The sequence below is a fragment of the Pipistrellus kuhlii genome, unplaced genomic scaffold, assembly GCF_014108245.1.
Source record: "Pipistrellus kuhlii isolate mPipKuh1 unplaced genomic scaffold, mPipKuh1.p scaffold_m20_p_40, whole genome shotgun sequence".
Lineage (NCBI taxonomy): Eukaryota > Metazoa > Chordata > Mammalia > Chiroptera > Vespertilionidae > Pipistrellus > Pipistrellus kuhlii.
Window position 1 is genome coordinate 2,881,697 of NW_023425541.1, and position 26,685 is coordinate 2,908,381.

Genomic DNA, 26,685 nt, shown 5'->3' on the forward strand with positions numbered 1-26,685 from the left:
CCATAACCCCCAAAGGTGAAGGTGTTAGTAGGTGGGGCCATAGGGAGGTGCTAAAGTCATGAGAGTAGAGCCCTCATGAATGGGATTAGTGCCTTTTATAAGAGATCTCTAGTCCTGTCCACCGTGTGAGAATAAAGCAAGAAAGTGCCAGCAATGAACCAGGAAGATGGTCCTTACCAGATATGTGACTAGACTGACACCTTAATCTGGGACTTCCAAACTCCAGAACTGTGAAAAAGAAATTCTTATTGTTTGTAAGCTATGTAGTCTGTGGTATTTAGTTATACTATTTAAAACAGGCTACGACACAGTGCTTAGAGAGAAATTCATAGCTGTAAAAGTTGATATTCCAAAAAGAAGAGATATTTAAAATTACCGTATTTTTCGGACCATAAGACGCACCGAACCATAAGACGCACCAGTTTTTAGAGAAGGGAAATGAAGAAAAAAAGATTCTGAAACAAATAGTGTCCTAAAATATTTTATGTGCATTAAAACCCAACATCACAGTCATAAACACATGTAATCAACCCTGTAAAGTAAACAGCAGCATTTAGAACCATTTTAGAGCCGGGCAAGCACACAGAGACCACACAGAGCCGGGCAAGTAAAAAAACTTTTTTTTAAAAGTATATGTGTAGGCTATATTTGGACCATAAGACGCAGGGACTTTTTCCCCCAACTTCTGGGGGGGAAAAAGTGCGTCTTATGGTCCGAAAAATACGGTAATAACCAAACTTCCACCTCAAGAAACTGGAAAGATTCCCTAACCAGCTTGGCTCAGTGGATAGAGCATCGACCTGTGGACTGAAAATTCCTGGGTTTGATTCTGGTCAAGGGCATGTACCTTGGTTGTGGGTACATCCCCAGTAGGAGGTGTGTGGGAGGCAGCTGATAGATGTTTCTCTCTATCCCTCTCTCTTCCTCTCTGTAAACAATCAATAAAATATATCTTTTAAAAAAAAACACTGGAAAGAGAGGATCAAATTAACCTTAAGTAACCAGAAGGAAGAAAGCAATAAAGATTAGAGTGAGACTTATGAAATGGAAACTGGCAGCACAATAGGATTTTAAAAAATGAAACCAAAAGTTGGTTCTTAAAAATGTTAAACAATATTGGTAAGCCTTGTATAAAATGACCAAGGAAAAAGAAAGAGGGGACAACATTACCAATCTTACAGAAATAAAAAGGATGACTATAAGCAAATACTATGAACAATTATAAACCAAAAAATTAGACAACTTTATTTATGATGGATATATTCTAGAAATATAAACTACTGAAACTGACTCAAAAATAGAAAATAGGAATAGACTACAACAAAAAAAGTAAAACATTTATCGTCTGAAAATTGCAAAAACAATGTGGAAAAAAATTAAAAACCTAAACAAATGGAAATATATTCCATTTTCATAGATTAGAAGACTTAATATTGTTAAGATTGCAATAAATAATCTCCAAACTGATCTACAGATAAAGTGCAATTCCTATTGAAACCCCAGCTGGATTCTTTGCAGAAACTGACAAATTGATCCTAACTTTCGTATGGAAATTGAAGGAAAGAGCCAAAACAATTTTGAAAAAGAAGAAGAAAGTTGAAGGACCAATACATCTCTATTTCAAAAGAAACAGCCTAAGTGCCCATTACCAGATGAGTGGATTAAAGAACTGGTACATCTACACAATGGGATACTACGCTTCAGTAAAAAAGAAGGAATTCTTACAATTTCCAACAGCATGGATGGAACTGGAGAGGATTATGCTAAGCAAAATAAGACAGTCAGAGAAAGAGAAATATCATATGATCTCACCCATTTGTGGAATAGAATGAATAACATAAACTGATTAACAAAAACAGATACAGAGAAGAAACCAAGATGGTGACATAGGTAAACACCTGAACTTGCTGCCTTGTAAAACCAACTAAAAGACAAAACAAACAATGGCTGAGTGTCTGGCTGGCTTTCTCTAGTGGGAGGGAGATGGAAACTCCCAAATGCACTGAATCCCAGTTTTGACTGCACTAAACACCACTGCCAGGCAAGACCCTGGGGACCCAGTCTCATAGAGGGGGAGTCTGGACTGCCATGATAAGAGAGGAGTGCACGGAAACTCAGGGGAGCCATGAAAGGCAGAGGTATGGAGGCACATGTTGAGTGCATGCAGAAAGGACTACAGCGATTACTGAGGGACACTGAGACCCAGGGGCCTCATAGGGCAGGATTTATAGGAAGCCAAGGCTGTCTGATCAGCCCTGAGACTCTGCTCCATCCACAGGGGCTTTTGCAATTTTTCAAGTCTTGTCTCATAAGGTAGTCTCCAGAACAGAAGTTCTCCCGGCATACACACAGCTGATACTCACAGCCAATTGGCCTGGTGGTCAATTCCTCCCAGTGATAATAACAACAATCAAGGCTTAACGACAACAAGGCTGTATACACAGTCCACAAAAGGGTACACCAAGAGTGTCCACCTCAGGTAACTGGGGAGGCTGAGCCACTGGGTCATATAGGACACCTAGCACACAAAGCTACTCTACCAACTCAGGGAAGCAGCAAAAATGGGGAGAAAAAGAAACAGATCACAAACAAAAGAGATGGAGGAAAGAAAATGATTGGATATAGAGTTCAAAACAACGGTTATAAGGTTTTTAAAGAATTTCCTAGAAAAGGCCGATAAATTTAGCAAGACCCTTGAGGATATGAAAAAGGACCAACTATAAATTAAACATACACTGACTGAAATAAAAAATATTATACAGAGACCTAACAGCAGACTAAAGGAATACAAAAATCAAGTCAAAGATCTTAAATACAAAGAAGCAAACAACACTCAACCGGGAAAGCAAAAAGAAAAAAGAATCCAAAACTTTGAAGGTAGTGTAACGAGCCTCTGGGACAACTTCAAACATACCAACATCAGAATTATGGGGGTGCCAGAAGAAGTGAGATAAAAATTATGAACAACAAATACACATATCTATCAATAAGTGGATCTAAAAATCAAGTGAATAAAAAAAAATCTAATAAACAGAATAAACTGGTGAATATAATACCATGTTTCCCCCAAAATAAGACATCCTCCGAAAATAAGACCTACGTACAGGTTTCCTTCTGAGTGAAATATAAGGCATTCCCCAAAAATAAGGCCTCCCCCCTAGGCTCTGTCTCAGAATGCTATTGCTAAACATGAGAGATTTGGTCCACTGATTCTGAAAGAAATGGAGTCACAAGAATTTCACCAGGAAATTCAGGAATTGGATTGTTATGATGATGTTCCAGAAGATGATGACATGATTATCATTGAATAAATGAGTAAATTCTTGATACTGTAGGATTCACAGTTTGTCTGGTTTGTGATGACAACTACTGTACTACTGTACCGTATACAGGTAATAAATTTCCTTTATTTTCATTTAACAATAAATGTGTACTGTATTCTTCTTCATGGAAAAATAAGACATCCCCTGAAATTAAAACCTAGCGCATCTTTGGGAGCAAAAATTAATATAAGACATTGTCTTATTTTCGGGGAAACAGGGTAGAATCAGGGGCTTAGAAAGGGAGTGGCCTGACAATCCTCAGGGGAAAAGGGGTGTGAGAGGTGCGGGAAGAAACTGGACAAAAATCATACACCTATGGATGAGGACAGTGGGGAGAGGGGGTGTAAAGGCATAGGGTGGGGTGGGAACCGAGTGGAGGGGAGCTATGGGGGGAAAAAAGAGGAACAAGTGTAATTATCTGAACAATAAAAAATTAATAAAAAAAAAAACAAAAAACACAGAGATCCAGAGACAGAGAAGCATTGATCAGACCATCAAACCTCAGAGTGAAAGAGGGGGAGGGCAAGAGTAAGGGGGAGAATCAACCGAAGGACTTGTATGCATGCATATAAGCCTAACCAATGGATCAGACACCAGTGGGGTGAGGGCATGAGTGGTTTGGGGTGGGGTAATGGGGGGGGGGCTGACGACACTTATGTAATACCTTAATCAATAAAGAAAAAAAAGTTACTATAAAGCTACAATAATAAAATCAGTGTGGCATTGCCACAAGGATAGACACAGATATCAATGAAACAAAATTGAGTTTCTAGAAATAAACCTTTTCATGTATGGAAAAATAGTTTTCAAAAAATGTCCTGGAACAAAAGGGTATTCAAATGAAAAAGAATAACTCTGGACTCTTATCTTATACCACCCATAAAAATTAACTCAAAATGGATCATAGACCTAAATGGTAAGAACTACAATAAATACATGAAACTCTTAGAAGAAAACAGGGACGGACCTTCAAGACATTGCATTAGGCAATGATCTTAGACATAAAACCAAAAACACAAGCAACAGCAATAAAATAAGTAAAATGGACATCATCAAGATTAAAAATGTTTCTGCTTCTGGAGGGACCTGGAGTGTATTATGTTAAGAGAAATAAGTCAATCAGAGAAAGACAAGTATCACATGATCTCACTCATATGTGGAATCTAAAGAACAAAATTAACAGATGAACAAAATAGATCCAGAAACACAGAACATGGAACAGGCTGTGGAATCTCAAAGAGAAGGTAGGGGAGAATGGACGGGTGGGAAGAGATCAACCAAAGAACTTGTATGCATATATGCATAACCCATGGACAGAGACAATAGGTGGTGAAAGCTTGAGGTATGGTGTGGATGTGGGCTAGAAGGGGTCAATAGGGATGAAAGAGGACATCTATCATACTTTCAACAATAGAGATAAAAATTTTTAAAAGAATAAAAATGGTTAGTGCTACTATTAAGCATAGTGCCTGTATTATATACTTAAAATTTGCTTAGGTTAGATCTTATGTTAGGTATTCTTAACACATATACAAACAAATAATAATAATACTAATTATGAGGATTGGAAAAAACTGGGAGATGATGGATATATTTATGGCCTTAATGGTGGTGATGGTGTCATGGTGCATACTTATCCTTAAACTCATTGAGTTGTATTCATTAAATGTATACAGTGTTTTATATGTTAAACCATACCTTAATAAAGTGGTTTTAAAAAAAAGAATAAATAAAAAAGAAAGTTTGTGCTTCAAGGGGTACTAGCAATAAAGGGAAATGGAACCACATAATGGGTGAGAATAATTATAAATTATATCTGGTAAGAGCCTAGTATCAATATATAAATACTATTAAAATTCAATAATAAAAAGACAAATAATCTTATTAAAATGGTTAAAAAAATCTGATTAAACATTTTCTAAAGAAGGAAAAGATGCTCAACACCTTTTGTCATTAGTCATTGGTAATGACATCATTAGTCATTAGTGAAATGCATATCAAAACTGTAATGAGATAGCACTTCATACTCACTAGAAAGGCCATAATCCAAAGGACATAATAGCAAGTGGTAGTAATTAGATGAAGAAAGTGGAATCATGATCTATTGTTTCTGGGAATGGTGCAGCTGCTTTGGAAAACAGTCTGCTAGTTCCTCTAATGATTTAAACATAAAGTTACAATATGGCCAAGCAATTCCATTTGTAAGTATACACTCAAGAGAAATGAAAACACATATCCACAAAAAAAAATTGGACATGCAGCATTATTCATTAATATGGCCCAGTGCACAAAATTCGTGCACAGGGCTGTGTGTCCCTCAGCCCAGCCTGCACCCTTTTCAATCTGGGACCCCTCAAGGGATGTCCGACTACCTGTTTAGGCCCAATCCCGATAGTATCAGGCCTAAACAGGCAGTCGTACATCCCTCTCACAATCCAGGACTGCTGGATCCCAACTGCTCCCCTGCCTGCCTTCCTGATTGCCCCTAACCACTTCTGCCTGCCAGCCTGATCACCCCCTAACCACTCCCCTGCCAGCCTGATTGATGCCTAACTGCTCTCCTGCCAGCCTGTTTGCCCCTAACTGCTCTCTCCTGCAGGCCTGGTCCACTCCCAAATACTCTCCCCTGCAGGCCTGGGTCCCCCCAACTGCCCTTCCTTGCAGGCACGGTAACCCCAACTTCCCTCCTCTGCCAGCCTGGTCACCCCTAACTGCCCTCTCCTGTAGGTTTGATTGCCCCCAAATGCCCTCCCTTGCAGGCCTGTTCCTACCAACTGCCTTCCTTTGCTGGTCATCTTGTGGTGGCCATCTTGTGTCCACATGGTGGCAGCCATCTTATGTGTTGGAGTGATGGTCAATTTGCATATTACTCTTTTATTAGATAGGCTATCTGAAAACTGGAAAAACCCAATATCCATCAATGGATGAATGGATAGACAAAATGTGGTATAGTCATACAATGGAATATTATTTAGCCATAAAAAGGATTGAAGTATTGGTCCAAACTACAACATGGAGAACCTAAAAAACATTATTGAAAAATTATAAAAGGAGCCAGTTATAAAAGACTATAAATAGTATGATGACATTTACATGAAATATCTAGATAAGGAAAATCTATAGAGACAGAAAAAAATGAATGTTTGCCTAGGGTTGGTGGTAGGAATGGAAAGTCACTGCTAATTGGGAAGGGATCTTTAGAGTGAGGAACAAGTTCTAAAATGAGATTGTGTTGATAGTTGCACAACTCTGTGAATATTCTAAAAATCATAAAATTGTATATTATAAATGGGTAAATTATAAGGTATGTTAATTATACTTCAATAAGTCTGTTAAAAATAATCTAGGACATGGGTCAGGATACTTTTCTGTAAAAGGCCACAGAATAAATCTTTTAGACTTTGTCAGATACATAAACTCTCTTTTACATATTGTCCTATATTTTTATTTACAATCTTTTACAAATTTTAAAAGCATTCTTAACTCTGAGGATATAGAAAAATAGACCATAGGTCTGGTTTGGCCAGTTAGCAGTAGTTTATCTGCCCCTATTGTAGGAAAAAATGTGGTTTCTTTTTTTTATTTGATATATTTTATTGATTTTTTACAGAGAGGAAGAGAGAGGGATAGAGAGTTAGAAACATCGATGAGAGAGAATCATCGATCGGCTGCCTCTTGCACGCTCCCTACTGGGGATGTGCCCACAACCAAGGTACATGCCCTTGACCAGGATAGAACCTGTGACCTTTCAGTCTGCAGACCGACGCTCTACCACTGAGCCAAACCGGTTTCGGCAAAATGTGGTTTCTTGATAAATTACAATTACCTGTACTATATTTTTAAAGCATCTCTCACTTCCTCCTAATGCATACTCAGGAGAACAGAGATAACGTTGATAAAATTATAAAGGATAGCTACAGTCCTTCATCATCTATTTATTTGGAAACATTCCACATTATGAGGATTTGCAGAACAAGAAACAGATGTATTTAGTAGAATCCAACAAATCCTCATTAGAAAAACAGAGCATCATTCATATTATAGATACCTAACTTAGATGGTAAAAGGCAGAAGTACATCTTCAATTACCTAACTAAAAATCCTTTCAAAGGCAAAGAAAATTATATAGGGGTTACTAAAATAGTTCTTAGGAAATATCAGGGTGTGCAAGAGAAAGAACAGAAAAAATTTCACAGTTGTTAGAAACAAACAAAATAATTAAGACTGTACTTAAGAGTTTGTGAAATTTCCCTCACATCAATTTGTACTGAGATACAAAATTTAGTAATGTCAGGACTACCAACTTAAAAGGAAATTTTTAAAGAAGCTAAAAAGCATTATGCAAGAACAATATGTTACTACTATTTTTTAATAAAGCACAAAAATCTTTTAAAAATATATTTTATTGATTTATTTTGTTTACAGTGAGGAAGGGAGAGGGAATAGAGAGTTAGAAACATCAATGAGAGTGAAACATTGATCAGCTGCCTCCTGCAACACCCCTACTGGGGATGTGCCTGCAACCAAGGTACATGCCCTTGACTGGAATCGAACCTGGGACCTTTCAGTCCACAGGCTGATACTCTATCCACTAAGCCAAACCGGTTAAGGCACAAAAATCTTATTGAGAATAAAATTACATTTGCCCTCACTTGTTAAAAAGCAAAATTATTGTTTTCTGTTTGTTTGTTTTGCTCTGGGGCACATAGTAGATTCTTTTCTCATCTTTTATAATGGAAAGGTTTCCAAAAAGAGGATATTTTACCCCTCAGAGATTAGGAACTCTTGTCTTTTTTATTCCTAGTATTTAGCAGAGTGCTTGGTACTCAAATGTTTTTTGAGTTGTGCTCAACAAAGGAAGAGAAAGGAAGAAAAATGTATCAGCAGAAATCTGTGAGAGTTTGTTCCAGATCTGAAGAATCATATCTGAAAAAAGAGATTGGTAACCAAAGAGAACAACCAGGCAAGAAGGATTTATATCCTTCTTATCAGGAAAGAAAAGAAGCCGGCAAATATGAGAAAATGGGAAGGCTTTTTGTCTAGGTAAAATAAAAAAAGTTGTTTTTTTCTAGGTAAAAGAAAAAAGTACCGTATTTTTCGGACCATAAGACGCTCCGGACCATAAGATGCACCAGTTTTTAGAGAAGGGAAATGAAGAAAAAAAGATTCTGAAACAAATAGTGTCCTAAAATATTTTATGTGCATTAAAACCCAACATCACAGTCATAAACACATGTAATCAACCCTGTAAAGTAAACAGCAGCATTTAGAACCATTTTAGAGCCGGGCAAGCACACAGAGACCACACAGAGCCGGGCAAGTAAAAAAACTTTTTTTTTAAAGTATATGTGTAGGCTATATTTGGACCATAAGACGCAGGGACTTTTTCCCCCCACTTCTGGGGGGGGGGGGGGGAGTGCGTCTTATGGTCCGAAAAATACGGTAGATAATTCAGACAAAGGTAGGAATTCTGTCTTCTTGTTAAAATTGGGTTGATAAGTATTTAAGGACATGGTCCAAAGAAAGCAAATGCAATTGAGCAAAGAACAAGACATATAAATAATTTCAGATGGCTTATCAAAGCTGCAGGAGTAGAGGAGTTCTTCCTTAAAGAATATGTGAAAGGAAACAAAAGAGAAACTCCTATGGACCATTTATGATCACAGGGAGACCATGAAATTAAAGAGTATTTAAAAAACAGATTTGGAAAGAGTGGTCTATTTCAAGGGACATTTTAAAAGAAGTGACATTCAATCATTTAATAAGAAGCCAATATTTTTAAAAGGTAACATTTAGATGGTCCTGAAAGGAAGGAAATAATTCTTTAAAAAAATAAATAAAACTGCATCAGGGAAGGCAAACATACCAAATAGCACGCTTGTGTTTTATTTGAAAGTAGCACATTACCTGGTCAAAGGCTGTTGACGCTTTTCTCCCTTGCTCTAGATCAACTGAAGCTGCTATCAGTAAACATGTTTTCTGTGCAATCAGAATTACTTGATCAGAAGGACAAAACTGGGACAGCTGATAAGAAATAACCAGAACATTAATGAATAGTGAGAATTCTGCCAAGTGAAAACAATCAGAATGAAAATCAGCAATATTCTGTCTGAATGAGAAAATTCAGCTGGAAAAACACATCTCATTTTAAAAATGATACAGACTATAATATTAATTTACAATTTCAATTTTGTATTACTTTCCATTGTTTTTAAGCACCTTTCTAGAGATAAAATGATAGATTTCTTCATAATTTTCCTATCGTTCCCAGTGATAAGTACTGTCATTTGGCCCTGTATTTCTATTTAATGATCTATTTCTAGATTTATGTGTTAATTTTTAAGTGATTCCATCTCCCCACCAGAAAATAGATTTCCCTATTGTGTTGAGTAGAACTGAAATTAGTCCATATATTGCCAGGGTTGAAAGAGAAAATGCCAAATCTTGACAGGCATTAGATATAAACTCATCATTAAACCTTGTCCTCTAGCTTTAGGAAAAAAACTCCAATTTGTATTAAAATAAAACTCTAGACCACTTGGGACTTTCACATGGAATCCTACCACTGCTACAATAAATGACAAAATAAAAGCAATTTATTTAACTTATAATAATTAAAATTATACCTTAACTTCCAAAGACTATTTCTTAAAAAAAATTATATATATATAAAATTGATTTTTTTACAGAAAGGAAGAGAGAGGGATAGAGAGTTAGAAACATTGATGATAGAGAAACATCGATTAGCTGCCTCCTGCCCAAACCCTACTGGGGATGTGCCCGCAACCAAGGTACATGTCCTTGGCTGGAATTGAACCTGGGACCTTTCAGTCCACAGGCTGACGCTCTATCCATTGAGCCAAACTGATTTTGGCCAAAGACTATTTCTTAATCTTCCCAAATGTTTATGACAATCATCATCATCATCAATGAATTAATAGCATTTCAAGAAACCCTATCTCTCTAGATCTCAAGTTACTAGTACTCGTATCTAAAACCACAGAGTTGTACTAGATTATAGTTCTCTCTAATTTGAAAACTCTTACCATTTAATCAATATAGCAAACTGTATACTCCTGAATGTGTATGAACAATATTCTTTTTTAATATATTTTTTCTGATTTCAGAAAGGAAGGGAGAGAGAGAGAGAGAGAGAGAGAGAGAGAGAGAGAGAGAGAGAGAGAGAGAGAGAGAAACATCAATGATGAGAGAGAATCATTGATTGGCTGCCTCCTGCATGCCCCACATTGGGGACTGAGTCGCAACCTGGACATGTGCCCTTGATAGGAATCGAACCTGGGCCCCTCGGTCCACAAGCCAGCACTCTATCCAATGAGCCAAACCAGCTAGGGCTGAACAATATTCTTTAGCATATCTTCTTTTATTCTTTCATCAGTCTTTGTTTTTCTTTCTGGCATTTAACTTCTACCTTGGAGGTGAATAACTTTAAAAATGCTTGTAATTGGAAAACAAGCTCACAAATTTTTACATACAGAACCTGCTCTAGGAAAAATTATAAAGTAGGCCCAAGCTTTTTAGCAACCTTTTTACTCTCTGTTGTCCCCAGATATCTATTCTATATTCCTATAGACTTATAGTATACTAAAGGCCCAGTGCATGAAATTTGTGCACAGCTGGGGGGGAGTCTCCGCAGGCCAGCCAGCACCCTCTCCAATCTGGTACCCCTCAAGGGATGTCCAACTGAACGTTTAGGCCTGATCCCAGGCAGTCAGACATCCCTCTCACAATCCAAGACTGTTGACTTCCAACTGCTCACCTGCCTGCCTTCCTGATTGCTCCTAACTGCTTCTGCCTGCCAGCCTGATCACCCCCTAACCACTCCCCTGCTAGCCTGATCAATGCCTAACTGCTCCCCTGCCAGCCTGTTTGCCTGTAATTGCCCTCCCCTGCAGGCCTGGTCACCCCCAACTTCCCTCCTCTGCCAGCCTGGTCACCCCTAACTGCCCTCCTCTGCAGGCTTGATCACCCCAAATTCCCTCCCTTGCAGGCCTAGTCCCTCCCAGTTGCTCTCCCCTGCTGGCCTGATCACCCACAACTGCCCTCCCTTGCAGGGATGGTGCCTCCCAATTGCCCTCCCCTGCTGGCCATCTTGTGTCCACATTGGGGCAGGATCTTTGGCCACATGGGAGCAGCCATCTTGTGTGTTGGAGTGGTGGTCAATCTGCATATTACTCTTTTATTAGATAGAATAGAGGCCTCGTGCATAGGTGGGGGCCAGATGATTTTCCCTGAAGGGTGTCCCAGATCAGTGTGGGGGTTCCCTTGGGGCAAGGGGCCTGTGGTAGTTTGCAGGCCAGCCAAGCCCCGGGGCGACCAGGCGAAGGCCCTGATATCTGGGATTTATTTATCTTCTACAATTGAAACTTTGTAGCCAGGAGAGGAGCCAAGCCTTCTGCTCCTTCTGTGGTGGCAGCCATTTCTGTTGGGATTTATTTATCTTCTATTATTGAAACTTTGTAGTCTTAAGCAGAGGCCAAGCCAGGCCAGGGTGTGCAGAAAGCTTGGCTTCCTCCATTGCCAGGGGCAACCCTAGCCTCCTGTTCTGTCCAGCTCCATGGCTACATCCATTTTTGTAGGCATTTATTTATCTTGATAACTGAAACTTTGTAGCCTAGGGTGTAGGCCTCGGCTGGCCAGGGTGTGTGGAAAGCTTGTCTTCCTCTATCGCTGGGAAAACCCAAGTCTCCCTCCTGCTCTCTCTGTGGCCTCAGTCATCTTGGTGGATTAATTTGCATACTTGCTCCTTATTGGCTTGTGAGTATAGCAGAGGTATGGTCAATTAGCATATTACTCTTTCATTAGATAGGATTCTTAAACCTTCCTAATATTTTGATAATTGACAAATTGTTAGAGGATTCCCCTCCTAAAGATAGTTATATTTTAATATAGGCCTCTCAGAGACTGACATTCCTTCAAAGGCAAAGAAGTCACTTATGGCAGAACTTTAGGCTCCATTATGGTTGTCAGTGATATTTTGATATGGTGAGATCTACTTCATGGTCTCACATTATACCCTATAGCACAGGTGGGGAACATCCAGCCCACAGGCCATATAAGGTCCTCAAAATCATTTTGTCTGGCACTGCCAAGGCATTTGGGGTGAGTTAATTAAATATAGGAGGATAATTTTTAAGTTGATAGTTTGTGGGTTTTTTTTTTTTTTTTTTTTTTTTTTTTAGCATATTGGGCTTTTATTATCCTATCTAATAAAAGAGTAATATGCACATTTATCATCACTCCAACACACAAGATGGCCACCCCGATGTGCTCAAAGATGGCTGCCCCCATGTGGACACAAGATGGCCACCACAAGATGGCAAGCAGGGGAGGGCAGTTTTGGGCAATCAGGCCAGCAAGGGAGGGCAGTTGGAGGTGATTAGGCCTGCAGGGGAGGGCAGTAAGAGGTGACCAGGACTGAAGGGGAGGACAGTTGGGGGGCAGGGGAAGGCCTGCAGGGGAGAGCAGTTAGGGTTGACAAAGCCTGCAAGGGAGGGCAGTTGGGGGTGACAAGGCCGGAAGGGGAGGGCAGTTAGCGGTGACCAGGCCTGCAGGGGAGGACAGTTAGGGTTGACCAGGCTGGCAGGGGAGGGCAGTTAGGGGCAATCAAGCTGGCAGGGGAGAAGTTAGGTGTCAATCAGGCTGGCAGGGGAGTGGTTAGCGGGGAATCAGGCAGGTAGGCAGGTGAGCAGTTGGGAGCCAGCAGTCCTGGATTGTGAGAAGGATCCCAGATTGGAGAGGGCTCAGGCTGGGCTGAGGGACACACCCCACCCCACCCCGTGCAAAAATTTTGTGCACGGGGTCTCTAGAATAGGACAATGACAACAGGAAATTTCTAGTTCTGAAATTTAGTCCTGAGGTAATATACTAGAAAATGTCCCCCAGATGACAATTATAAAACATAATCCAAAAGACAATATAATGCAGGACTTGTAGACACTGGTGAATATTGAGTGCTGAGAGAAGGTAAGGTAAGGTGGATGTAGAATAACCTTTCACAATCACTTTAGAATCACTGTTCATTTTTCTTCCAGCTCCCACAACAGAAAGAACAAAAGTAAAAGATTTTCATTCAGTAGTTTTTGGCATAAATAAAGCACATTCTTATGGAAATACCACCTCTGTTCTGAATGGTCATATTAATTATCAGAAAGCCTACTTCCAGCATAACATTTGTGCTTAATTCTCTGCATTGAGAATTTGACATTTTTCTAACCAAAGTTTTATAAAGACTAAGTTCTTTTGAACTTCATTTTCAATGAATCATCACATATAAGTTTGCAAAAGATAATTATGGATTCATAGTGCCCCCATTTTCTTCTTTAAAAAAAATTATTTTATTTTTTAAATTATTACAAATAGTAGTACATATGTCTCCTTTTTTTCTCCCATTTACCTCCCCCTGACCTCCCCTACAAGCCTGGAACATGCCATCACCAGCCACCTAGTGTCTTGTGTACATAGGTTATGCTTATATGCATGCATACAAGTCCTTTGGTTGATTTCTTACCTCCCTTGCCCCAAACCCTCCCCTTCCTTCCAGTTGTAGTTTGACACTCTATTTCACACTTCTTTGCCTCTGTATTTATTTTTGGTCATCAGTTTATAATGTTCTTTATATTCTACATATGAGTGAGATCATGTCATATTTTTCTTTCACTGACTAGCTTATTTCATTCAGCATAATGCTCTCCAGTTCCATCCATGCTGCTGTAAATGGTAAGACTTCCTTCCTTTTTTTGTTTTTTTTTTAAATATTTTATTGATTTTTTTACAGAGAGGAAGGGAGAGGGGTAGAGAGCTAGAAACATCGATGAGAGAGAAACAGCTGCCTCCTGCACCTCCCCCCCCCACTGGGGATGTGCCCGCAACCAATGTACATGCCCTTGACCGGAATCAAACCTGGGACCCTTCAGACACTCTACCACTGAGCCAAACCGGTTTTGGCACTTCCTTCCTTTTTATAGCAGTGTAGCATTCCATAGTGTAGCTATACCATTGTTTTCTAATCCACTCATCTGCTGATGGGCATTTAGGTTGTTTCCAAATCTTAGCTATTGTAAATTGTGCTGCTATGAACATAGGGGTGCATATATCCTTTCTGATTGGTGTTTCCATTTCTTGGGTACTAGAGGCCCAGTGCACGAAATTCATGCATGGGGAGTTGGAGGGGGGAGTTCCTCAGCCTGGCCTGCACCCTCTCCAATCTGGGACTCCTCTAAGGATGTCCTACTGCCTGTTTAGAGGGATCGGGCCTAAACTGGCAGTTGGACATCGCTCTCATAATCTGGGACTGCGGGCTTCAGCCACTCACCTGCCTGTTTGCCTACCTGATTGGCCCTAACCACTCTGTCTGCCGGCCTGCTCACCCCCAAATGCTCCCCTGCCATCCTGCTCACACCACTGCCCACCCCCCTCCACTGGCCTGGTCGCCCCCAACTTCCCTCTCTATTGGCCTGCTTGCCCTCACCTTCCCTCCCCACTGGTATGCTCACCCCCAACAGCCCCCCTGCTGGCTTGCTCACTCTACACTGCCCCCACTATTGTCCTGATCACCTCCAACTGACCCTCACTGATTACCTGCTCAACCCCATCTGGCCCCCCTGCTGGTCTGCTTACCCCCAAAGGCCCCTGCAATTCCACCCTGGCCTGATCACTCCCTGACAACCCAAGGTCCCAGCCTCTCCTTTTTTTCTTTTCTTTTTTTTTTTTTTTTCCTCAGGGCCTCTTTGAGTGGATGCCAGGGCTGGCTAGAAGCAAGTATCTAGGGTTTATTTATCTTCTATAATTTAAACTTTGTAGCCTTGAGCTGAGACCAGGACCAGCCAGGGCCGGCAGGAAGCTTGGCTTCCTACATTGCCAGTGCAACCCAAGCCTCCTGCTTGCTATGCCTCCATGGTTGGCAACCATCTTGGTTGGGTTAATTTGCACATTTGCTCCTGATTGGCTGGTGGGTGTGGCTTGGCATAGCAGAGTGAAGATTAATTTGCATGTTTCTCTTTTATTAGTGTAGATATTCCTAGAAGTGGTATTATTGGGTCAAATGGCAGTTCCATTTTTAATTTTTTGAGGAAACACCATACTGTTTTCCACAGTGGCTGCACCAGTCTGTGTTCCCAATAGGAGTAAAGGATAGTTCCTTTTTCTCTGCATCATCTCCACCACTTGTCGTTTGTTGATTGGTTGATGACAGCCATTCTGGCAGGTGTGAGATGGTACCTCATTATTGTTTTGATTTGCATCTCTCAAATGATTAGTGAGTTTGAGGGTGTTTTCATATGTCTTTTGGCTTTCCGTATGTATGCTTTTGAACAGGGTCTATTTAGGTCCTTTGCCCATTTTTTTATTGGATTGTTTATCCTCCTTTTGTTAAGTTGTATGAGTTCTCTGTAAATGTTGGACATTGAACTCTTATCAGAGATAATATTGGCAAATATACATTGGTTTGGGTAGTATGGTCATTTTAATGATGTAGATTATATGAATCCATGAACATAATATATTATTCCATTTGTTCATGTCTTCTCATATCTCTTTTTTCAGCGTCATGAAATTTTCTTAGTACAGGTCTTTTACCTCCTTGGTTAAATTTATTCCTAGATATCTAATTTTTTTTGTTGCAATGGTAAATGGGATTGCTTTATTATTATTTTTTTTAATCATTCCCATTTTATTTTTTATTTATTTATTTTAAAAAATATTTGATTTTTTATAGAGAGGAAGGGAGAAGGATAGAAAGTCAGAAACATCGAGAGAGAAACATTAATCATCTGCCTCGTGCACAACCCCCACTGGGGATGTGCCTACAACCAAGATAGATGCCCTTGACCAGAATCGAACCTGGGACCCTTCAGTCTGCAGGCCGATGTTCTATCTACTGAGCCAAACTGGAATTGCTTTTTAGTTTATCTTTCTGTGAGTTCATATTGGTATTTAGAAAAGTCATAGACTTCTGAGTGTTAATTTTGTATCCTGCTACATTGTCAAATTTATTTATTAAGTCTAGTAGTTTTTTGATGGAGTCTTTTGGGTTTTTTATGTACAATATTATTATGTCATCTGCAAATAAGGACAGTTGTACTTTTTCTTTTCCAATTTGGATGCCTTTTGTTTCTTCTTTTTATCTGATCGCAACTGCTAGTACTTCCAGTATTGTGTCGAAGAGGAGTGGTGAGAGTGGGCATCCCTGTCTTGTTCTTTTTCTTAGAGGAAATGGTTTTACTTTTTTCCCAGTGAGTATGATGTTGGCTGTGGTTTTGTCATACATGGCTTTAATATATGTCCCACTATTTGGGACACAGGCAAAGTTTCTCCAAATTTAAGAAGATTGAAATCATATCAAGCATCTTCATAGATAAGAATGACATAGAATTAGAAATCAACTACATTAAAAACAATCACAAAAATTCAAACTCTTGGAGGCTCAATAGCGTTCTATTAAACAATGAGTGAGTTACCAAGGAGATCAAAGAAGAAATAGAAACATCCTGGAAACAAACAACAATGAAAACACATCAATCCAAAATCTATGGGACACAGTGAAAGCAGTCCTGAGAGGGAACTGTAATGCCATAAAGATACAGGAAAAAGTGGTAATAAACCATCTAACAGTGCAACTTGAAGAATTAGAAAGAGAGCAACAAGAAAATCCCAAAGTGAACAGAAGGAAGGATAAATAAAGACCAAAACAGAAAAAAGATGCCATATAGACCAAAAACAATGCAAAAGATAAATGAAACCAAGAGCTGATTCTTTGAAAGGATAAATAAGATTGATGAACCTCTAGCCAGGCTCACCAAGAAGCAAAGGAAGAGGATTCAAATAAATGAAATCAGTAATAAAAGAGGTAAAATAAAAACAGATCCCACAGAAATACAAATAATTATAAAAAATATTCTATGAGAAACTCTATTCCAAGAAACTGGTCAACCTAGAATAAATAGACATATTCCTAGAAAAATATGGCCTTTCAAAACTCAACCAGGAAAAATAAAATAATCTGAATATGCCAATAACTATGAAGGAAATTGAAACAGTAATCAAAAAACTTCCCGAAAACAAAAGACCTGGACCAGTTGGCTTCACAGGGGAGTTTTATCAAACATTCAAAGAAGAAATAAAACATATCTTCCTCAGAATATTCCAAAAAACTCAAGATGAAGGAACACTTCCAAGCTCTTCCTACAAAGTCAGCATTACTCTAATCCTAAAACCAGAAAAAGACAATACAAAGGAAGAGAATTACAGGCCAATATCCCTCAGGAACATAGATGCCAAATTTCTCAACAAAACTCTAGTAGATCGAATCTAGCATTACACTAGAAAGATTATACACCATGGCTGAGTGGCATTTATACTGGGGATGCAAGGATGGTGAAATATCCACAAATCAATAAACGTGATATACCACATAAACAAACTGAGAGATAAAAAACATATAATTATATCCATTGATGCATAAAAAAGCATTTGACAAAATCCAACACCCTTTCATGATAAAAACTCTCAAGAAGGTAGGAATAGAAGGATCATACCACAAAATAATAAGTTGATAATTTTGTATGGCTCACGAATGATGTTATAAATATCCAAATGGCCCTTGGCAGAAAAAGGATTCCCACTTGTGCCCTATAGGGATCAAATTCTCCAGAACATTCATGCTTAGACAAATATTAAAAATTTCTACATTAAAAGCCAATCCCACTCTCTATTTAGCCATAATGGTGATATTCCTGTTGTAGTACATGAATGAGATATTAAAAGAGACTTACCTTATAAGAAAGAATGTAAAACTCTCTCATTGTCACTGGGTCTTTGCTACATTGCACAGCCAAATTCCAAGCTGAAAGGTAACATGAGATAATATAGTTATGAAAAATAACTGCTTAAAACCTACCATTATAATCTCAACTAGTGGCCCAGTGCATGGATTTGTACACATTGAAAGGAAATTACAGTAGAAGAAATATTTTAATATTACTATTCACCATCCTGTACAATAAAGAGGTGATATGCAAATTGACCATCACACCCTCATACATGATGGCCACTCCTATGTGGTTACAAGTTGGCTGCCCCCTTGTGGTCACAAGATGGGTGCCCCAATGTGGTCACAAGATGGACACTTCCATGTCATGACAAGATGGCCACCACAAGATGGCTAGCAGGGGAGAGCAGTGATGGGTGACCAGTCTAGCAGGGAAGGGTAATTGGAGGGGACCAGGACTGCAGGGGAGGGCAGTTGTGGGCAACCAGTTCAGCAGGGGAAGGCAGTTAAGGGTGACTGGGCTGGCAGGCGAGGGCAGTTGGAGGGGATAAGGCCAGCAGTCCCAGATTGTGAGAGGGATGTCCCACAGGGATTGAGCCTAAACTGGCAGTTGGATATCCCCCAAAGGGTCCAAGATTGGAGAGGGTGCAGGCTGGGTTGAGGTACACTCCCACCAGTGCATGAATTTTGTGCGCCGGGCCTCTAGTTTCTCTATAATAGAAGTGTCAGAGATGGAAGAAAATTAATAAATGTATATGAAAATAATAAATAGATTGATTAATAAACAATAACACATGATATAACAACAAATACATGATATAAAACAACAAAACATGATATAAAAAGAACAATGATGAAAAAATGACTGATAAACTGATTAAACTTATTCTAATATTTCCCTGTACACCACATTAAGAGTAAAATCATTTTCAGAGTGCTTGACTGATTTCCCTTGTGGTGAATTGTTTACAACTTTATCTTTTACATTACAGACTCTTTGAAATAGAGAGAAACAACATATAACTGACAGTGTCCAAAAACGGGTTCAGTTAGGAATATTCCTACTCTGTCTAGAGTTTGTCCTTGTGATTTTTTAATAGTCATTGCAAATACTGGCATCTTGTGAAACTGTTTTTGAATTAATTTAAATGGGAGGCTAGTGTCAGATGGAGACAAATCAATTCTTGGAATCAGAACAACCTCTCCTTCCACACAGGTCCTGTTAATACTTCAGCTTCGATTATGTTAGGATGCAATCTTTTGATAATAAATCTAGTACCATTACAAAAGACCCCATTTACTATTAAGATTTCTCAGTAGCACGATGATTGCATCTACTTTCAATTTTAATTTATGACATGAAATTCCCAAAGGAGTAATACTATTAAGAAATTCGATGGGGATATATGAAAATGATCTGCTGACAGGAAGGTAGGCTGAAAGATAGTGTGTGAGAGAACAAAAGGACAGTGTGTGGCCATACGAGGAATGTCTATTTGTGAGTGAGGGACAGCTATATTCCAAGGGACTGTTGGGGACTGCTGGATTGGGAAGACTCTACTAGTGCTGAAATTTCTCCTGGAAGGACCTTCTCTGCTATAGAGACTGTACCATCTTCAAGGGGAGAGGAGTGGCTGTGATCAGAAGCCTAGCCTGACCTTCAACTGGGAAAAATGGGATACTTCCCGGGACCCTACAAACACAACACCCATGGAAGAGCTGCGAACTCACAAACACCAGGTCTCAAGAAGAGCAAATACACAGACCCAGATGAGCTCTGCACCTTCTTACAGAGAGGTCAGATTTTGTCCAGAGGAAGGTGAGGTATGCAATCCCGGCTGAAGGGAGAAATGCATGCAGTGGGTTCTGGCAGTTCAGAGGGTTCCTTTTTCTCCACATCCTCACCAACACTTGCCCTTTGTCTATTTGTTAATGATAGCCATTCTGACAGGTGTGAAGTGGTAGCTCACTGTTGCTTTGACTTGCATCTCTCAGATGATTAGTGACTATGAGCATGTTTTCATATGTCTCTTGGTGCTCTAAATGTCCTCTTTTGAAAGGTGTCTATTTGGATCCTTTGCCCATTTTTTGATTGGATTGTTTAATCTTTATTTTGTTAAGATGTATGAGTTCACTATAAATGTTGGAGATTAAACCCTTATCAAAGATAACATTGGCAAATATGTTCTCCTATACAGTGGACTTCCGTGTTGTTTTGTTGATTTTTGCTGTGCAGAAGCTTTTTATTTTGACGTAGTCCCATTTGTTTATATCTCCTTAGTCTCTCTTGCCCTAAGATCTGTGTCTGTAAAGATATTGCTATGGCATATGTTTGCAATTTTGCTTCCTATGGAGTCTTGTAGGATTTTTATGGTTTCCCTTCTTACATTCAAGTCCTTTAGCCATTTGTTTGCTTTTGTGTATTGTGATCTAGTTTCATTTTTATTTATTTATTTTTTGCATGTATCTGACCAAATTTCCCAGCACCATTTATTAAAGACTGTTCTGAGCCCTAGCTGGTTTGGTCCAGTGGATAGAGTGTTGGCCTGCAGACTTAAGGGTCCCAGGTTTGATTCCAGCCAAAGGCATGTACTGAAGTTGCGGGCTCGATCCCAAGTGGGGGGAGTTCAGGAGGCAGCTGACTAATGATTATTTCTTATCATTGAAGTTTCTATCTCTCTCTTCCTCTCCCTTCCTCTCTGAAATCAATAAAAAAAAATTTTAAAATAAAAAGACTGTTTTGACTCCATTGTATGCTCTTTCCTGCTTTGTCAAATATTAATTGAGCATAATGGTTGGCATCAATTTCTGGGTTCTGTATTCTGTTACATTGGTCTATAAGTCTTTTCTTGTGCCAGTATCAGGCAGTTTTGAGAACACTGACTTCGTAATATAGCTTGATTCTGGTATTGTGATCCCACCAACTTTGTTCTTCTTCCTCAGGATAGTTTTGGCTATTCGGGGTATTTTTTATTCCAGATGAATTTTTGGAGAGTTTGTTCTAGATCTTTGAAATATGCCATTGGTATATTAATAGGTATGACGTTGAATCTATAGATTACTTTAGGCAGTATGGACATTTTAATGATGTTGATTCTACCAATCCATGAACATGGTATGTTTTGTCATTTGTTTATGTTCTCCTCTATCTCTTTATTCAATGTCCTATAGTTTTTCAAATAGAACTCTTTTACATCCCTGGTTAGATTTATTCCTAGGTATCTTAATTTTTTTGCTGCAATGGTAAATGGGATTCCCCCCCCCCCCCCCCCCACTTCTCTTTCTCTAAGTTCATTATTAGAGTATAAAAGGGCCATAGATTTCTGGGTGTTAGTTTTGTGTCCTGCTACATTGCCAAATTCATTATCAGGTTTAATGGTTTTTTGATGGAGTCTTTGGGATTTTCTGTGTATGCCTTTTATTTCTTCTTCACGTCTGATTGCTATGGCTAGCATTTCGAGTACTATATCTAACAGGAGTGGTGAAAGTGGGCATCCTTGTTTTGTTCCTGTTCTTATGGGAAATTAGTTTAGTTTTTGCCCATTGAGAATTATGTTGGCTGTAGGTTTGTCATACAGGGCTTTTATTATGTTGAGGTATGATTCCTCTATTCCCAAGTTGCTGAGTGTTTTTATAAAGAAAGGGTGTTGGATTTTGTCAAATGCTTTTTCTGCATCAATTGATATGATTATGTGATTTTTGTATCTCAGTTTGTTAATGTGACTTATCACATTTATTGATTTGCTAATATTGTACCATCCTTGCATCCCCAGAATAAATCCCACTTGGTCATGGTGTATGACCTTACTACTATATTGCTGAATCCGATTTGCTAGAATTTTGTTGAAGATTTTAGCTTCTATGTTCATCAAGGATATTGGCCTGCAGTTCTCTTTTTCGGTGGTGTCTTTATCTGGTTTTGGGATTAGCGTGATCTGACGTCATAGAAAGAGCTTGGAAGTGTGCCTTCCCCTTGGATTTTTTTGAATACTCTGAAGAAGATAGCTTTTAGTTCTTCTTTGAATGCTTGGTAAACTCTCCTGTAAAGTTATCCGGACCAGGGTTTTTGTTTGCTGGAAGATATTTGATCGCTGTATCAATTTCTTCAGTAGCTATTGTCTTATTCAGGTTTTGTTCTTTTTCTTGGTTGAGCTTTGGGAGCTTGTATTTTTCTAAAAATATCTTCATTTCATCTAGGTTGTCCATTTTATTGGAAGAGAGTTGTTCATAGTATTTTCTCATAATCGCTTGTATTTCTGTGGGATTGGTTGTTACTTCACCTCTTTCATTTCTGCTTTTTTTAAATTTGGGTCATCTCTCTTTGCTTCTTGGTGAGCATGGCTAGAGGTTCATCAATCTTGTTTATCCTTCCAAAGAATCAGCTCTGGGTTTTGTTGATCTTTTGTAATTTTTTTCTATGTCATTTATTTCTACTCTAATCTTTATATTTTCCTTCCTTCTGCTTACACTGGGATTTTATTGTTCCTCTCTAACTTTTGAGTTTTAGGGTTAGATAATTTATTACCACTGTTTCTTGTTTTTTGAGGTAGGCTTGTAGAGCTATGAACTTCCCTCTAAAGACTGTTTACTGTTTACTATGTCTCATAGATTTTGGATTGTGTTTTAATTGTCGTTTGTTGCCATGATTCTTTTTATTTCTTCTTTGATCTCTCCAATAACCCAGTCATTGTTTAATAGCGTGCTATTTGGCCTTTAGGTGTTTGATTTTTTGATTGCTTTATTGTTGTTGATTTCTAGTTTTATGTCATTGTGACCTGACAAGATGCTTAATTTGATTTCTCTATTCTTGAATTTGAAGAAAATTTGCCTGTATAACAACATATGGTCTATCTTTGAAAATGACCAATGTACACTTGAGAAGAATGTACATTCTGTGGCTTGGGGTGAAATGTTCTGAAGATGTCAATTAATTCCATCAGTAGTGTGTCATTTAGGATTGATATTTGCTTATTTTTTGTTTAGAGGACTTGTTCAGTTGTGTTAGTGGGGTATTAACACCTCCTACTATGACTGTATTGCTGTCTGTCTCTCCCTTTATATCCTCCAGAAGTTGTTTAGGGTTTTTTTTTTTTTTTAATATATTTTATTGATTTTCCCCAGAGAGGAAGGGAGAGGGATAGAGAGCTAGAAATGTTGATGAGAGAGAAACACCGACCAGCTGCCTCCTGCAAACCCCACTGGGGATGTATGCGCAACCAAGGTACATGCCCTTAACCAGAATCGAACCCAGGACCCTTTGGTCCGCAGGCCGACACTCTATCCACTGAGCCAAACCATTTTTGGCCTCCAGAAGTTTGTTGTGGTTTTTTTTTAATGTATTTGGGTGGTCCTGTATTGGGTGCATATATGTTTACCAGAGTTATTTCTTCATGTTGGATTGCTCCCTGTAGTATTATGAAGTAGCCTTCCTTATCTCTTGTGATGTCCTTCACTTTGAGATCTAATTTGTCAGATATAAATATTGCTACCCCAGCTTTTTCTCCATTTCCATTCTACTGAAATACCTTTTTCCATCCATTCACCGTTAGTCTGTGTGAGTCCTTTTTTTCTGAGGTGGGTTTCCTGTAGACAGCAGATATATGGGTCATGTTTAATTATCCACTCAGCTACTCTATGTCTTTTGGTTGGGGCATATACATTTAAAGTTATTATTGATAGGTTCTTGTTTGTTGCCATTTTTATTTTTTATATCTGTGTTCCTTTTTGCTTCCTATTCTTTTTACAGCAGATACTTTAGCATTTCTTGCATTGCTGGTTTGGTGGTGATAAACTCTCTTAGTCTTTTTTTTTTTTTTTTTTTTTTTTTGTCTGTGATGCTCCTGATTTCACCCTCAATTTTGATTGATAGCCTTGCTGGGTACAGTATTTTTGGATTCAGACCCTTCCTTTGCATGACTTTGTATATTTCATTCCATTCCCTTCTCACCTGATGTGTTTCTGTTGAGAAATTATTCATTAATCTGATGGGGGATCTTTTGTAGGTAACTTTTGTCTCTCTCTGGCCACTTTTAAGATTTTTACTTTATCCTTGGTGTTTGCCAATTTAATTATAATGTACTTGGCGTCAGTCTTGTAGCATTCGTTTTGTTTGGTATTCTGTGAACTTCTTGGACTTGTGTGAGTTTTTATTTCCCGATATCAGGCAAGTTTTCTGTCATTATTTCTTCAAACAGGTTTTCTATTCCTTACTCAGCTTCCTCTCCTTCTGGCACCCCTATTATGCTGATGCTGTTTCATTTCCTGTTGTCCCAAAGTTCCCTTAGGCTCTCTTCTTGTTTTTTAAGTTTTTTTTCTAGATGGTGCTCCGCTAGAGTATTTTTTCCTACCTTGTCTTCTAGCTCACTGATGTCGTCCTCCATTTCTTCTAGTCTATTGTTGATGCTTTCTAGTGAGTTCTTTATTGCAGTGATATTATTTTTCATTTCTTTTTGGTTCTTTTTCATTTCCTTTTGGTTCTTACACATATTGTTGAATTTGTCTTCCAACTTTTTCAGTGACCTTATGACCATTTCTCTGAATTCTTTCTCTTACATATTGCTTGTCTCCATTTCATTTACTTTCTTTTCTGGTGATTCCTCTTTTTCTTTCATATACAGGGTATTTCTGTGTCTCCCCATGATCTCTCCTCTCTGGTGTCTGGTTATGAAGCTCTCTCTTCTGTGTTGACTTAAAGGAACAAAATACAACACAACAATGCACAACACAAATAGTGCTGAACACAAATGTATTCACAATACTAACAATCCCAAATAAAAGTGATCACCAGAAAAAAGAGAATTAGGGGATTAAAAAAAAGAGTGCAACAATGATATTGAGAATAGGAAAAAAAGTAAGAGAGAAAGGAATAGAATAAAAAAGAAGGGGGAAAACTATTTATATGAGGAGGAAACTCCAAGAAAACAACAACAAATCCAAAAAAAAAAAATGCAAACAACTAACACCCAGATATAAATGCAAATTACAATCAACAACTAGTAATAAGTGAAGAGAGGGAAAGCAGAAGCAAAAAAAGAGAAACAATCACACAAACAAATAACAACAATCTAATCAATAATCAAACTAATAACAATAAGACACAGAGAAAGAAGGGCAAAACAAAACAAAACCATAAATAAAAACAACAAAAAAAAAGGAAGAGAGAAAAAAATTTGGATAGTGAAGAAAGATAAGAGAGAAGTGTGTATGGACTTCAAGCAGGGGATCAGAAATTAGATATATAAGTAAAATGAGTTTTTAATAGGGGGTAAAAAGAAAGAATAGGGTAAATCTAAAGCTGTAAAAAGGTAAGAGAAAAAGAACAGCAAAAGGGGAAAATTAGGAAGAGAGTGCTGGCATAAAGGTAAACTTGAGATAGAGTAAAATGATGCTAAAGGAAAAATGAAAATAGAATGTAGAACACTAATGCTAAAATAAAATAACATAAAGAGAAAGTAAAATGAAACTTTAAAAAAGATAAAATTGTAGTAGTTATAATACTGATTAAAAATAAAAATATAATAATTAAAATGGTAAAATAAAGTGATAAAGAAAAAAAATAATTTCTTAGTAAAAGATAAAAAATAAATATGTGCAGTAGTGAAGGTCATTCACTTCCTCTACTGTTCTGTTTGGCATGCCTGTTTCTTGTCAGGTAGTCAGGACAGTATTGATATACCCTGCATTCCATAGCTTCTACGACATTCCATAGTGTTGTAAGCCACAATTTTATTTTCAAGCAGGCGGCATTTCTTTGTTACTCAGTCTGTCTGTGGTTATATTATATTTACAAAAGAGTCAGTTTGTGTTTGAACCCCTGGGTGGCAGTGTTTCTGTATTGACATCCAGGGCTAGAAGTGCTCTCTACACAGTATTTAGAATTTGTTGTCCCTGCTGCACTTAATAATGGTTTGGGGGTATGAACTGCCCCAGGGCTAGTTTTCTGATTGTTTCTCCTCGCTCTGATCCCCAGGTTCCACAAAAACAAACTTTCCCCTATAGTCTCTGAGAGTGTTTTTAATTGGGTGATCCATGTACTGGGCTTATTAATCAAAATCAAGGATTTAAAGAGAAAAATGAGCCAGTGTAAGTGCACAAACTCATGACTTTTTTGCCCTTGTCCTGCGCGTGACTGTTCATGTCTCTGTGCACGTATTTTTACCCTGGCACAGCACAGCCAGTTTACCAGTAAAGCTTCAGGATGCCTTTTTGTGCCCAGTCCATCTATGGGTTGATTTCTAGAGTTTCCTTTTGTTGGCAGCCCTGTGGACTCCTTCGACATGCACAGACTATGCTGGCCCCAACATCTGTGGATTTTGTGGGGTTCAGACTTCCTCTGAACTTCCAGAACCTGCTGCGTGCATCTCTCCTTTCAGCCGGGATCATAGAACTCATCTTTCTCTGGTCGAAATCTACTCTTTCCGTGAGAAGGTGCAGAGCTCGTCTGAGTCCGCGTATTTGTGCTGCTTGAGACCTGGTGTTTGTGGGTTTGCAACTGGTCCCTGGGTATTGTGATTGTAGGGTCCCGGGAGGTATCTGACTTTTCCAGATTGAAGGTAAGGCTAAGCTTCTGATCACAGC

At 38.7% G+C, this 26,685-nt stretch overlaps 1 protein-coding gene across 1 annotated transcript in view; it reads right to left on the reverse strand.

Moving 5' to 3' along the window:
* TEX11 (testis expressed 11) overlaps nt 1–26,685 on the reverse strand; it is a 285,049-nt gene that overhangs the window by 59,809 nt on the left and 198,555 nt on the right. The window contains exons 22-23 of the mRNA XM_045571903.1: nt 18,113–18,183; nt 9,231–9,347 (exon numbers count right to left, since the gene is read on the reverse strand). Of these exons, the coding sequence (XP_045427859.1) occupies nt 9,231–9,347; nt 18,113–18,183 (188 nt within the window). The remainder of the gene's footprint in view (nt 1–9,230; nt 9,348–18,112; nt 18,184–26,685) is intronic.